Source organism: Blennius ocellaris (assembly GCF_963422515.1).
Source record: "Blennius ocellaris genome assembly, chromosome: 8".
NCBI lineage: Eukaryota > Metazoa > Chordata > Actinopteri > Blenniiformes > Blenniidae > Blennius > Blennius ocellaris.
Window position 1 is genome coordinate 19,950,157 of NC_137657.1, and position 13,532 is coordinate 19,963,688.

The 13,532-nt window shown below is 44.3% G+C and overlaps 1 protein-coding gene across 1 annotated transcript in view; it reads right to left on the reverse strand.

Moving 5' to 3' along the window:
- Nucleotides 1-284: 284 nt before the first annotated feature.
- phactr4b (phosphatase and actin regulator 4b) overlaps nucleotides 285-13,532 on the reverse strand; it is a 28,875-nt gene continuing 15,627 nt past the window's right edge. Inside the window, exons 5-16 of the mRNA XM_080500227.1 lie at nucleotides 13,201-13,281; nucleotides 11,278-11,787; nucleotides 9,521-9,838; nucleotides 7,453-7,584; nucleotides 5,834-6,368; nucleotides 5,171-5,475; nucleotides 4,858-5,056; nucleotides 4,612-4,667; nucleotides 4,130-4,191; nucleotides 3,897-4,034; nucleotides 3,431-3,507; nucleotides 285-1,753 (exon numbers count right to left, since the gene is read on the reverse strand). Coding sequence (XP_080356353.1) covers nucleotides 1,738-1,753; nucleotides 3,431-3,507; nucleotides 3,897-4,034; nucleotides 4,130-4,191; nucleotides 4,612-4,667; nucleotides 4,858-5,056; nucleotides 5,171-5,475; nucleotides 5,834-6,368; nucleotides 7,453-7,584; nucleotides 9,521-9,838; nucleotides 11,278-11,787; nucleotides 13,201-13,281 — 2,429 coding nt within the window. The 3' untranslated portion in view covers nucleotides 285-1,737. The remainder of the gene's footprint in view (nucleotides 1,754-3,430; nucleotides 3,508-3,896; nucleotides 4,035-4,129; nucleotides 4,192-4,611; nucleotides 4,668-4,857; nucleotides 5,057-5,170; nucleotides 5,476-5,833; nucleotides 6,369-7,452; nucleotides 7,585-9,520; nucleotides 9,839-11,277; nucleotides 11,788-13,200; nucleotides 13,282-13,532) is intronic.

A 13,532-nucleotide genomic window follows, 5' to 3' on the forward strand; every position in this document is an offset into this window, starting at 1 on the left:
AACTTGCACCAAACATCTTAAAACCTCTGTAAAGGTACTGCTGTAGTTGTTGAGCTGATTCATTACATCGAATCATCTCAAACACCCCCTCAGGTTTAAGCTTTGAGAAAAATACCAAAGCCCCTCAAATCAAACAGCCACCAGGTGCTGCTGTAACCCAAACTTTAAAACATTCCAGTTCATGCTCCAACATGTAAGATTAGCCCTGTGAATTAAGAGTCATTTGATGGAAGATTCAGCAATTAAAATGTTTTTTAATTAGATCCAGATGTGACTATTTACAATTTAAAAGGAAATCAGTCAGCTCAAACATTTCCACATTCAATTAAAAACAAACTTAGTTTTACATAAAGTTACACTTTACATATTCCCATTGTTTAGCATTTAATCATAAACTAATATTTTGTGCTTAAAAAAATAGCAACCTATAATACTTTTATATTTAAAATTTCTTTCAAATGAAAGGAAGACAAGATATACAGAAGCATCATTTAAATCCATATCAACCTGTACACAGTATAGAGAACCCTGTAAGCTACTGGCCTGATGTTCATACCAGATTAAACTTAATCCATGGTTTCAAATTAACTCCCTGTTGACCGTTTATACATTTTCTGACTTGTTTTGGTGAATCCCTGATCTACACTCACAGCAACTTACATTTAAGAATCGGCACAACCTTAATCCAAATGGCTACAGAATGCATTGCATGTTCGACCTTTAAAGGGAAGTACAAAAACTCATTAAAAAAAGTATAAATGAAGAGGGATTATCCAGATCCTACGGTAGTGGATTCAGTTTTGGCTCATGCAGTGGATTGCAGAAATCAGTGATAAGAAAAGAAAATCAGTATCCTATAGACCTTTAGGCATTAGGTATGTTGGCACAAGTGAAAACACCAACAGCCTCCCGACTGGCATTTTTTTTTTTCTATAACTAGCTTGATGCTTATGGCCACCTCACATCACGACCACAAATACAGGCAAGCCAAATAAAAACAACAGGCTCAAATAAAAACCGTCACTACTTCATGTGATCAAAATTACAATATAAAATACCATGTGCATTACAGAATATTTTGTAATTAGATCTTTCCCAGTTTCATTCTAGAGTATCACAATAGCGGTCTGTACACACTTAATATAAAACACACATTATCCCAGAGATGTCCAGTCCTAAAGCAGAATGTCCCAGTCTTCACCCTCCCAGCTCGCTGGATGCAGCTTGTTGTTCCTATAATCTATTATTACTGTGTGAAGTATTACAGATCCTCATATTATTATTGATATTATTGTATGTTATTACATTAACAAGATGAGTTAGCTTTCCTATATACAGTAAAGAAGAAGAAAAAAAGGCAACACAGAATGAGGCCGCTTTAAAGTTTGTTACTAGATCCGAGTCCCTGAGGGGTACCACGCAGCGGCAGGGTGCGAGCGGGCCCTGGAGGTCCTCTGCCACCTTCACACTTCATTGGCACGTGGTCCCCCCCCCTGACGTCCGGGAGAAATACTGCATCCGGTCTTCACCCGCCACCACTTCAGTCCAGTGAAAGCAATGCAGTAGAGAGGGCGATGGAGGGCAAGCGAGAAGCAGTCACGTTTTGAGTCGATTCCAGGCCATTCCCTGATCAGCTATACAGTACATTCTGGTAATCTAAAAGGGCGATCCGTCTGCACGGGGAGCAACTTCTTGCCGCAAACATCTTAAGTGCTTCATTATCCACGGGCGGCGATGTTAAGGCCGATGGAACCTAAACAAACAAGAAAGATCCCATGAGGCGTGAACACACATAATCCTTAAGCTTTTAATTAAATCAAATCCCATCTCGATGCTATTTATGGGACACAATTTACAGCAACATCCCTCGATTTAAAGATGTCATTCTATACATCTGTATCTATAAAGAGGGGATTAAAAGTGATGTGCCCACAGTCACTATAGTTTTTTTTTTTGTAATGGGCAGATGAAAGCAAAAGTTATGTCTCTTATAACCTGGAGTCTAAACATAGTCACCTTTACTTTTGGTATATTTAGAAAAACGAGTTTGCTTCCTGACTTATGAGGTCCTTTAATTTGAAACATCGACGCAACTACGGTTTTGTTTGTTTGTTTTTTTTTTTTTTAGGTTCGGAATAAAAAAATTAAAAAACCAACAACAAATACAGTCCCCATCAGTGTCTTGACAGTCACTTGGGTTGTGGACAATTCCATGTGTTGTTATCAAAGTGGAGCTACAGTAATCAAATGTTTTTGTGTTCCTTTCTCCCCGATTGTCTCTTTCAGCTTCGTCAATGGAATAAAGTTGTTTTTTTTTTTTTTTTTAATTGTGTGACACGAGCCTAAAACTCAACAGACATAATGGCCTGAGTCCTCTAATCAAAAAGGCAGTACTGCTGGCTCTGAAGAGTTACTGTGATGCCCGGCGTCTCTCCTTCAACACGCCTGGTTGGAATAAGTGGCTTCTTAACAGGCTTTCTACAGAGATTCATGACACCACAGTCATTCAATTAAGATGTGTTTAAGAAGGAAGAGGCTGCATGGTGGAGAGCACTCCTGAGTCACGGTTCACGGCCTTGGGTAGAGTTTGCACGTTCTCCGGGTACTCCCGTTTCCTCCCACAGTCTAAAAAAGCCGAGGCTAAATGGTGACTCTCACATGGCTCGTGGTGTGAATGTGGGCATGGATGTGTGTGGGTTTGCCCTGTGATGCACTGGTGGACACAGACGTCTTCCATTTAGCCGAGACTGAGTCGAGCCTTGAGTGAGATAAAGAGGTTGTAGAAGATGGATGGATGAACCAGAAAGACAATGAAATTATGCTGTTTCCAGCTGTCTCAAATCTCTGTCTTTCTTCGACGGACGTTGCATAAGTTCAAAGTTTTAGACAGTTAAAATGCAGCCATTCACGTGGGTTCAGGAGAAATGTCTTTGTCGATACATCTTTTCATGACATTAAAGGAATTTCAACTTGGCACAAGAGTCGTCTGGTACTGTGGTAAACACGTCAGTGAGAATACCTTTCAGTTTGATTCCAAATTTGGCAGCATTTCTGAATAGTAAGCATGTTCTCCCTGTGTGTGCACGGGTATTCTCTGTGCTCTCATGTCCTCTCACAGTTAAAAGACCTGTATTTGATGATTTGGTGGCGGTCGTGGGCATATTGGTTTCACTCAATCTGGCTTGTGTCATTTCTGAAAAACATTTAGATCTCATACTTTCATATTTTCACTTGAAATGATATTCCAGACATGAAACTAGTCATCGACGCGAGCGAACCCCCGAACCGATTCTTATAGCTCCACTCCAGAACAGTTCTGGAGTGAATGTGTCTACTGCTCTCTGTTGCCACGGTGACCGAGTATGACAGAAACAACAGAGAGTGCAATATGAAGGATTGCAATGTCTTGACTCATCTGATAAAAATATACCTCGTGTAAATTCTGCTCTCTTCGTGAACCTCCATTTCAGTGCTCTTATAATCGTTGAGCTCCTTTCGGATGGCTGCCTGGATGAGAAAAAAAGAAGATGCTTGTTAAAATGACAGCACATGCCAAACTTCACACACAGCGAAATTAATATATGACGGGAAATTTGTTGAGCGCATCAGGCAGGTTTGTTAGTCTCTCCAATGATGCCTCATTGTAAATAATACAAGTAGAAAAGAGGTTTTTCAAGCTGATCTCAGAAATGCATATTACTATGAAATGTGCCACCTTGCAAAAGGGAAATCATTTCCATAGTTTCCGATGGTACATGATTTATTGTCAAGGGGGAGTAATTACAGAAATCTACCCGAAACAGATGCACTCATTTTTTGTTTTTGTTCATGTTCAGAAAATCTTCATAAAGTTTCTCTATTCCAACCTGGTCATGAATGTGATCTGAAATGAATACCTTATCAGCTGGAGTCAGCTTGGTCCAGGGCTTGTCTGCCCTCCTGTCATAGTCCTGGGCATCTGTGACCTCCACGTACTCGTGGAATCGCAAGATCTTTCTCGCCTGGAGCTCTGCAACGGTGGGCCTTTGACTCAGCTACAATAAACACAAAATATTCTATGATCAGTTTCATGTACGTCGGATACGCGACACGACGGGAGTGGATGTTCGTAGCGGACGTGCTGCTTCACCTTTCTGGTTAGCCGTCTCTTGATCTCTCTGACCTCAGCTTGTCTGTCAGCCTGATTTTTTGCTGAGGAGAGAACAAAGACGTGGAAAGAACAGCGGAGATAAATTTAGATTCAGGCATTAAAGCCTGGTTTGATGTGTGGGGAAAGGTTTCAGTTCAGCTGTTTCTAAAATTAGATCACCAAACAGTAATCCGCGTTTGAAAGAATCTTTTCAAATAACACTTCTTGGCGCTAGTACGTGGAAGTTCAAATGACTGTAAATGCAAAGACGTGGGCAGAAAATTAAAAGTGCTGCTCCATAAATTCATTGACGAGAGGAGGGCAAAGAGTGAGATGGGTTTTTGTGAGCCTCCAAAATAAAATGTGCAAACATGGTCAAGAAGCAACTATTTTGAAATGTCATTTCTTCTTTCACCGCTAATATTTTTCTCTGTGCATGTTGATTAGAATATATAGGTAATAAGAAAAGAGTTAATACTCACGCTGGAGGATGTTTCTTTGCTCAAGCTCCTCAGCGGTGGGCCTCTGGCTCAGTCGCCTGAAGTAAAAAAAAGGAGAAAAGGAAAAAAAAAAAAAATTAAAAAGGGGCACTATTTTTACACCATCACTTTGTCATTCAGATGATAAGTAGGACAAAGATCTAAGAAATGATCTCCTAATTTGTTGAGGACATGTATATTCACTGTTCAACGAAACAAAAGGGAAGAAATATGAGACTCCATCTTTACCTTGTGAGAGCCGTACCGATCTGGGTTCGGATGGCCTCCCACTGCTCCCGGCTCTGCCAGGTGAGGCCCGTCTGTCCTGGAGGGTGGTCATCTCTGCTGCCCCTCTCCTGGGTGAACCTGTCCCTGTCCAGGGCCGAGGGGCGGCCGCTCAGCTTCAGAGCCAACGTGTCCTTTCTCTTGACCCTGCTGGCCAGGGCACCTGCGAGGGAAAGAGGCAATGACCTGAGGGCAAAACTCTGGAAAGCACACTCATCAACCTTGACATCACATTTTCCTGGGGGGGGGGAAATAAATAAAAAATGGCCATGCTTACTCAGCGGGGGCTCATCCTCTTCATCCTCATCCGAGTCTTCATCTTTATGAAGCACAGGACCATCTGAGTCACTGTCCTCCCCACGCATGCCATGTTGTCTGTCGTCATCCTCATCCTCATCTTCATCCTCCTCTTCACTGCTATTTCCCCCTGGGATGACACAAACACCAGCGTCACCCACTAAGCACCGGCGGGTCCGTGGCTCCAGCTCCGGCTGGGGGATCTCCCCATCGTACGCCTCCTCCTCCTCATCATCATCATCTTCCTCCTCGTCTTCCTCCTCCTCTGAGTAGTCATCTTCAGATCTACCAGAAGGGGAAGTAAATATATAAAAATAAATCATTATGGATTGTGGTAAACTTTTTAAGTTTAGAAGATTCAAAACAATTGTTTCAAACTAAATATATTAACTTTTTTCTGTGGACTCATGACTTTAATAATCAAGGTTGGATTTTCTGCAGGAACAGAGAATGCAAAAAATATACAAAATAAAAAAAGCGTACAAAACAGTAGAAAACACACAGGTTGCCTGCTTGAGGGACTAAATATATCTGCAGCTACAATGTTGTCATCTAACCTTCCCTTTGCTTAGTGACTTAGATATTTGTCATGACAAATAACCTTGTTCCACACAAATCATTTGTTGTGCTTCAGGAAACTCACAGTTTTAGTGGCTGGATGCTGACGGGCAGGGGGCGACCACGATCACTTTGGTACTCTGGAGGGGTCTCAAATAGCAGCGTGTGCGCACGCTGCAGCCCGTCTGGATGCGGCTGAGCCGGGCCCGGACTGGACAGAGCTCTCTGGATCATGATGTGCAGCGGCACGGGAGCGGGACGTTGGGGGGATTCACTGGTCGGGCTCGGGGGATCGAACAGCATCGGTATGGGTTGGGGCAGTGGATGTGGGTAAGAGTGCTGATGGTGGAGGTGGTGGCTGTGTATGTGCTGGCGAGGGGGAGAGGGTGGTATGTGAGTGGGCAGAGGTGGGGAAGGAGGTGGGGGAGGTAACTGGAAGCTCACAGGTAGGCTGCTGTGGTCCTCCAGTGACAGCGGTGAAGGGGTGATGGGGTGGCTTGAAGCATGGCTTGGGTCGTCTGTGTTGCGTTTGGTGACTGGGGTGGTCCTCTTTGGAGGCATCGGAGGAGAGGGCTTGGCCGGCAAGAGACTGGTGCCCCCTGTGGCCTGCGTGAAGTCACCTGTAAATGGAATTAACAGTTCATCCGATTGCATCAAGAAAACAGCCACAGCTTTATTGATATGGCTTAATTAAGCGTGTGAGATGTCAGCAAGTGCTCCTTATTTCAGCCTATTTTGCCACTGTGACTTGAGTGCACATGCTTCAGTCATACACGTATTAGATGCTCTGCATGACAGAATACACATCAACAAATACTGGGATTACATGTCCGACTGAGCATCAATGTTCACACACAGTGAGCTGGATCATATGACTGTGCCTTAAATGTGCACACTGGCCCGACACAGCAGTGTGCAGATCGAGCCTCAGGCCACAGAGACAAAAGAGATGCATACAGCCTCCATGCTCTCCACAGCAAATTGTATGTTATATCATGGTATTGCACAGAAAGCACATAGACAAAGTCCAAACCTTTTTTTTTTGTTGCTGGGTTTTTTTTTTGCATGCACATTTGTACATCAATTGTTTGGTCCTTGAAATTCTGCAGAGCAGCTCTTAAAGAAGCTTTAGAAGCATAGCAGCGCTTCAGTGGCATAGTCAGAGTACAGCAGTGACAGACTTAAGACATGCAGTAGACTATATTGTTATGGATTAAATTATCCTCTTTAAATTAAGCCAAGCCCTTACATTAGAAGCCTATCGCCTTCGTTCTCCGAGGCATTCATTCATCCATTCACATCCACCCATCCATCCCAACTGAGCGGAAGCCGAGTGGATTAAAGCTATAAATTTCACTCGATGCATGGCAGGCCACAGCTGGAACCCAGGCACGGCTCTCCCTCATTCACATGCCAAATGAGAGAGTGCAGCTCTGATAAATACTGTACGTCGCTCACTCAGATGTTGTCTCTCATACACACAGAGCACACTCGTCATCAGTTCAATATGCATGCGGCTCCTTAATACGACGTCCGAAGAAAAGCAGTCAAGGCCAGTCGACAAGTTTAAAAAAAAAACGCACAGGGAAGGAAGACGTGTTGAAAAGGATGTGACATGATGGAGAGCGAAGACTCTGATAAAGGGGGGGGACATTTGAGACACGGACGCCCTGGTCAGAGAGTTACCAGAGGCCATCCTTTTACCTGAGCGCAGGCCCCCGGCCCGCCGGCACAGGTAGACAGGCAGGGACAGGTAGACATCATAGTCGCACTCTCGCTTCCAGCAGGACCAGTAGAGAGGAAGCTGAGCATTTTCTCCCCCCTGCAGGGCGGAGACTAACAGGGAGGAGATGGAAGCCTTCAGGTGGAGCGTTTAATGAATGCAGCTGCACGGTGCTACTGCACAAGTTGTTAATTAGATACGTATGCAGATTCAGAGCTCTATGATAACGCAATGTTTTGGCCCAGAATGAAAAGTCATTAAAAATCTTCAGCTGGATGTTTTGTTTTGTCCTGTTGTTGTATTCTGTTCCAGAAAAAGTCTTTAATTCACACAGAATGAAGACTGTAACTTCCTTGCAGCCTCGAGGCAGCATCAAAGGTGATGACAATACGCTTTCCAGAGCCTCTAGAGCTTTCTATAACACGCAGTACCTCATTTTCTTATTATGCAGAAAACATTTTGAGAAAGAATCAAACTCCAAACAGCCAAGTGTCTCTTGGCTCTGTCTTTATTTTGTGATGGCTTAAGAAGCTGGGAGGCTTTTTATTGCTCTTGAGGTGTGTGCGCATCGAATGAAGGCAGCCAGATGTTGTGTTTCAACTTAAATTAACTATTGAGTCGTAATACAGCAACTGAGGAGGAAGTACTCCTCTCTGAATCCATACTGTCTCTTCTGCACATACTTCTCAGCAGACTGCACACTCACTGAGGCAATCAGCGCCTTATGTTCAGTCTGGCAGCGACCCTTGACCTGGCTGCCTTCCTACATGCGTGTTGAAGTCCTGTAGTTGTTGCACTGAAGGGTTGAAGCCTTTCCAGCAGCCACTGTCAGAGGATACCCCTCCTCTTTATAAGACAGCTCTTCATTACAATATTTAAAGAGAAGATATGGACATTTTCTGTTTTCCTAATGTGGAGCTTCTAAACCATGACTTGTTTCTCAAAAAAACCAAAACAAAGAATATATTCGTATACCCCATACAAAGGTTTTATGATACATTGCAAGGTTGTAATTTGACACCAGAATCATCAGTTACATCTGCTATAGATGGCCATTTAAAAGGATCTATGACCACCTGACCCCTCAAACCCAGTGTTCAACAATACACATTCAATTCTTGCCGACTTCCCACATTAGCTCCTCTTGAACAGAAGCATTGTAGTTCTTTGAAACGTTATTGTCTATTTTGTTTATAAAAAAATCAGTAAACTGCAATTGCTTGAACTGAGTTTCTATACATTTCCTGTCTCTATAGTTATAATAATGCTATTGGCTTCCAGTGAACACACAATGTATTCTCTGAAATAGCCAACACATTCAGATGAGAAATGATTTTTTCCACCATTTCACATCTGCAGCGAAACACCACGCACATCACAACTGATGCACGTAACTACAAATAAGTATTTCAACACAATGCCCACATGTGAAAAGGTACAAGGATCTTCTGGTATATTGTTATAATAAAACTGAATCAGAGTCAACAGCATTGCCCAAGTGGGAATTAAGGCAAGATCTCAGATGAGATGGCGCAGCAAACAACAACAACAACAACAACAACGACAACGACAACAACGACAACGACAACGACAACCACTAGACTGCATCTGTGGAAGCAGCGGCTCGCAGCCACAAGAGTCCCCGTTATCTTCAGAGTGTAAAATACTGGAAAACTTGCAGCGAAAAGAGCTCAGGCGTAATAAGTAATTAGCTTGGGAAGAGCAGCTCAAGCTGTTCTGATAACATCATTACCAAGATGTGTGTGTGTGTGTGTGCGTGTGTGTGTGTGTGTGTGTGTGTGTGTGTGTGTGTGTGTGTGTGTGAGTGTGTGTGTGTCTACTTGCATTCACTCCCTCCCCTCCACCATCAGTCAGTTGTTCCCTGACTCAAATAGCGTACATGTTGTAAACGCTGGCAGGTAACTACATACTAAGTGAGTTGACATTTGAGTGATTGTAAGGCATGGCTGTCACTGTTTATGTCAACAGCGTGGGATAAAAACCTCCCCCCCCCCAGCATCTTAGAAAGTACTCTTAAATGGGACTCACCAAGCATGGCCGCGTTGCCCCTGTTCACCGGCTTGGGCGGAGGCATCGGAGGCTGCTTGGTGGCCTGAGCGCTGGAGGACTGCTGAGTGTTTGTACCAGCAGAAGACACAGATCGAACGGGTTTGGACGTCACCGTTGAGGGCGAGGAGTAGTGAGTCGCTGGGTGGTTGGAAGGAGTCCGAGGGGGGCCCTCGCCGCCGGGCTCCGGGGCGGAGGTCATCAGCCACTTTGGAGGCATGACCGACTGTTTGGGGGGCAAAGGTTCACGTAGGGTGTCTCGAAGAGCCTCTGGGTCCTGCATAAAATGACTGTCGGACTCTACAAGAACAAGGCAACGGAGACACATCGCACATTAACAGCTCATTCGCCTACAGAAACTTCAGTCCATTCAAGTCCGAGGTAGAAATGAAATGTAAATTCTGTATACTCATAAAACTTACAAAGCACATTTTCTATTATCAAATTAGCAAGACCTCATAAAATGCCTCTCTGCTTGGCTATAAATGTTTCAGTTCAAAGACTGAGCAAAGAGCTTTTTCTTTTTTTGCTGCTTCACCACTCCAAGCGCTCTCTGTGGTAGCACTTGTTTGAGAATTGCATTACCTAGGGATCAGCTGTGAAGATAAACAGAGTAGGCGGCTGCAATTACCACCAAAAAAACCCCCAAAAAACGATCTCCCTCAGCCCACCCCACGCAGGGTGGCCTCCACGCTGCTGCTGCTGCTGTTCCTACGCCATTCCTCGAAGCTACGGCACTAAAGTTCAGGGTTATTTATTTACAGATTCTCCTTCATCACTGTGACGTCATGCAACCAAGAAGGAAATAATGAAGAGGCAATTGAGAAGTGAGGATGAAGAACAGAGCGGAGAGAGGGAAGGAGATGAAGAGAGAGAAAGAGGATAGAAATCAGGAGATGTGTTAAAGATAGAAAGAGAGTGGGAGAGGGAGAGAAGGTAGCATCAGAGAAAGATAGAAAAAAAGGAAAACACAAGGTGAGAGAGAGAGAGAGAGAGAGAGAGAGAAAAGAGAGGAGCAGGGACACATGAGGGAAAGTGGTAGAAAATATGCGCTCACCTACAAATCTGTCGATGGAACAAAGTTTCTTTTGTTATGGTCGCTCTGCAGTTTTATATTCACCCACGTTTGTATTTAATATTATGTATTAAATCATGTGTCCTTGTCTGTTCAGGGCCATTTCCAAAACCTTACTGACATGATTTTGTATTGTGATTACAAAAAAAGAAAGAAGGACAGATGATGATGTTAAGTTATCAGATCAGCAATACCAGGACAACTGAGATCCAATCCATCCTTATTTCTCAAATCAATATTTTTCAGAGGAATCAATTAGCTATGGCTCATCACCAATTATCACCGAGCCGACAGTGTTTGCATTAAAGGGCAATAATGGGCATAAGTGATGGTGCCACAGTAAGTAGGAGAGGAGAAGCGAGGACGAGCTATTCCCTCATGTTCCTGAATAAGAAGCGGAGCTGGAACAGGCCTCATGGGAGCCGACAGGAGCCCGTCTATATCGGGGAGGACAGCACATAAGCAGCAAAAGTGACAGCGAGAGGGACGATAAAATATACATAGACTGAAGTCACCAGCCATCTTCAAACATGTATGAAGGAGGTGAAGTCCTAAACTGTGTGCTTTATCCGCGGCCCGTCTGAGGGACTTCATGAGCGCCGCTTTTTACAGGTACAGGAAAATCTCAGATGGCGGGGAGGAGAAATTGCTGGAAGTGACTCACCTCTGCGGGCCCTGCCCTCCTCAGCAGATGCATGTCGAGGGAGAGTTGGCTTCCAGTCGGCTTCTGCGGGCCGACTCCTCCTGCCGTCCTCTGACGGGGCCTTCTGCAGCCCTGGCCTCTTCTGCCCATCCTCGGGGTGAAGCCTGCCCCCACGTCTGCCCTCCTCCATCTGGCCGTGGATCTGGCCCTGCCAGGCCATGTTAGGCTTCCACTCGCCCTCCCCGTGGGAGCGCGCGCCCATCCCCCCGCTTCTCCGGCCGTCTTCGAGCAGTCCCATGCCCCTGGAGCCCAAAACTCCGCGGCGGTCTCCATCCAAGGGGGAACGCCCCCTGTGGTCGTCGGGCTGGGTGAGCCACGCAGGGGTCATCCTGAAGTCTGACTCAGGGGGGAGCTTGCCCTGGTTGCATGGGCTCCGTCCACCACTAATGACTCCTCCTCCTCCTCCGACCCCGACCGGCAGAGTGTGGCCGTTCTTCACGTAGGACTGCTTCACATTCTGTGAATCAGCGTCTGAATGGGTTGACCCCCCCCACAAAAAATTACAAGAGCTTTGTGAAAACACAACGTAACTCCTAACCATCAACACGGCGCACCAGAGGAGCCTTAATAGTATATCTGGTGCAGAGCCAAGAATCTAAATAGGAAAATAATTCAACGTGTAACATAGTAGTGAAATATTTTCTTGATGCATTAAAAAAAAAAATCCTATTTATTCCCTCATATTAAAATATATATAAAGAAAAGTGTTAGGAATCCATAAAAACTAAACCTAATACCTGTAGTTTGACTCGAGAATAATACAATTATTTTTATGTTACCACCCATCCAACCAATTTAGGAGTTCAAACACGTCCAAGCATGATGGACAATTATTTACAACTGCAACCATCAAACAGTAAAGAACTCATTCGTAGTGCATTGTTTTGATCTGATTCAATCACATGGATCAATCTGTGACCATGGTCGTCACCACAATCATAATAAATGTTTCTTTTGAAACCAGAACACCAGTAAAAAAAAAAAAAGTTTCGATTGTTCTGAATCCGATCCTCTTGAGACGACCATGGAGCAAAGTTGCCTGGTGTGTTGCCCAGTTGTGCTTTGCCATTTTTCTCTAAACACTGAGTGTAAAGCAGTAATCTAATGTGCTGCTAACATGAATTCAGGTCAAAGGGAGGTGCTGTCGTCCTGTTATGATCCAATTTAACTGTTAATTCAATCAGATAGGGCACATCTAATTAGATAAAAGTGTTTGCATGATGTGATGGTAATCCGATTCCTTATGGGCCATGTACCTATAGCTACCGACAATACCGATATGAAACCAATCCAACAGGGCCAGTTAAGAACAAGCTAAATGTCAATGAACGAGTCCATTTATGTCCATATTGTTTCAACGAGACACAGATACTGTTCATCATGTCCTCAATGACTGCAACAATAAAGCAAGAGTTCTCTATATAGCCGAAAGATGCAACAGTGGTAGACAGAAAAACAAAGGAGTTGCCTTTAACCAGGCTGCACAGACAGAGTCCGTGTTTGTTGGTGTGATGAAGGAGCAGCTGTAGGTTTTATAAATGGGCTTCTGCTATGGCGGGGACAGCACAACACTCGCACAGAGCTATTCTGCTGCAGGGCACAATTCGTTCCACTTTTGCTCAGCCCTGGAGAACAGTGTGTAATTTTAAACAGATATCCTATTACTTTGAAAAACTAAGAGGTGCAAGTAAAAAAAATTAATAAATAAAATAAAATAACCAAATATCTGAGGCACCTGCTGGATGCAACGAACATGTTCCCACCATGATGTACTGATGACTTAACTGTACTGCCTATGTGGGCGAGATTGCCTCAGGGCTCGCTGCTGTCAGGAACAGACACCAGTGTGTAAAGAGATCAGATGAATCACAAGAGCGCTCTTACCGTTGTCCGGGACTTCTTTCAGCAATCCTTGTTCTATAAGCTCCTGTCGTGTGCGCCTCGTCGACATCTTCCTCTCCAGTTCTGCCATCGATAAGCACAATTTACACACTTCGTTTGCCGCTGAAGAAAGATACTTCATGCTCCGGGATATAAAAGATGCGAGTTCAGAGGTGATCACTGAGGAGGATATCTGGACCGCAGCTTATTATTTCACGTGCACTGAAAATATCAGGAGAGCCACGGTGGCTTGCAACATTTGGCAGGAACAAACGCACTGAGGAATTTTGATGAAAGTCGAATGTAACCGATATGGCTGCGAGAAAGGAGGGGTG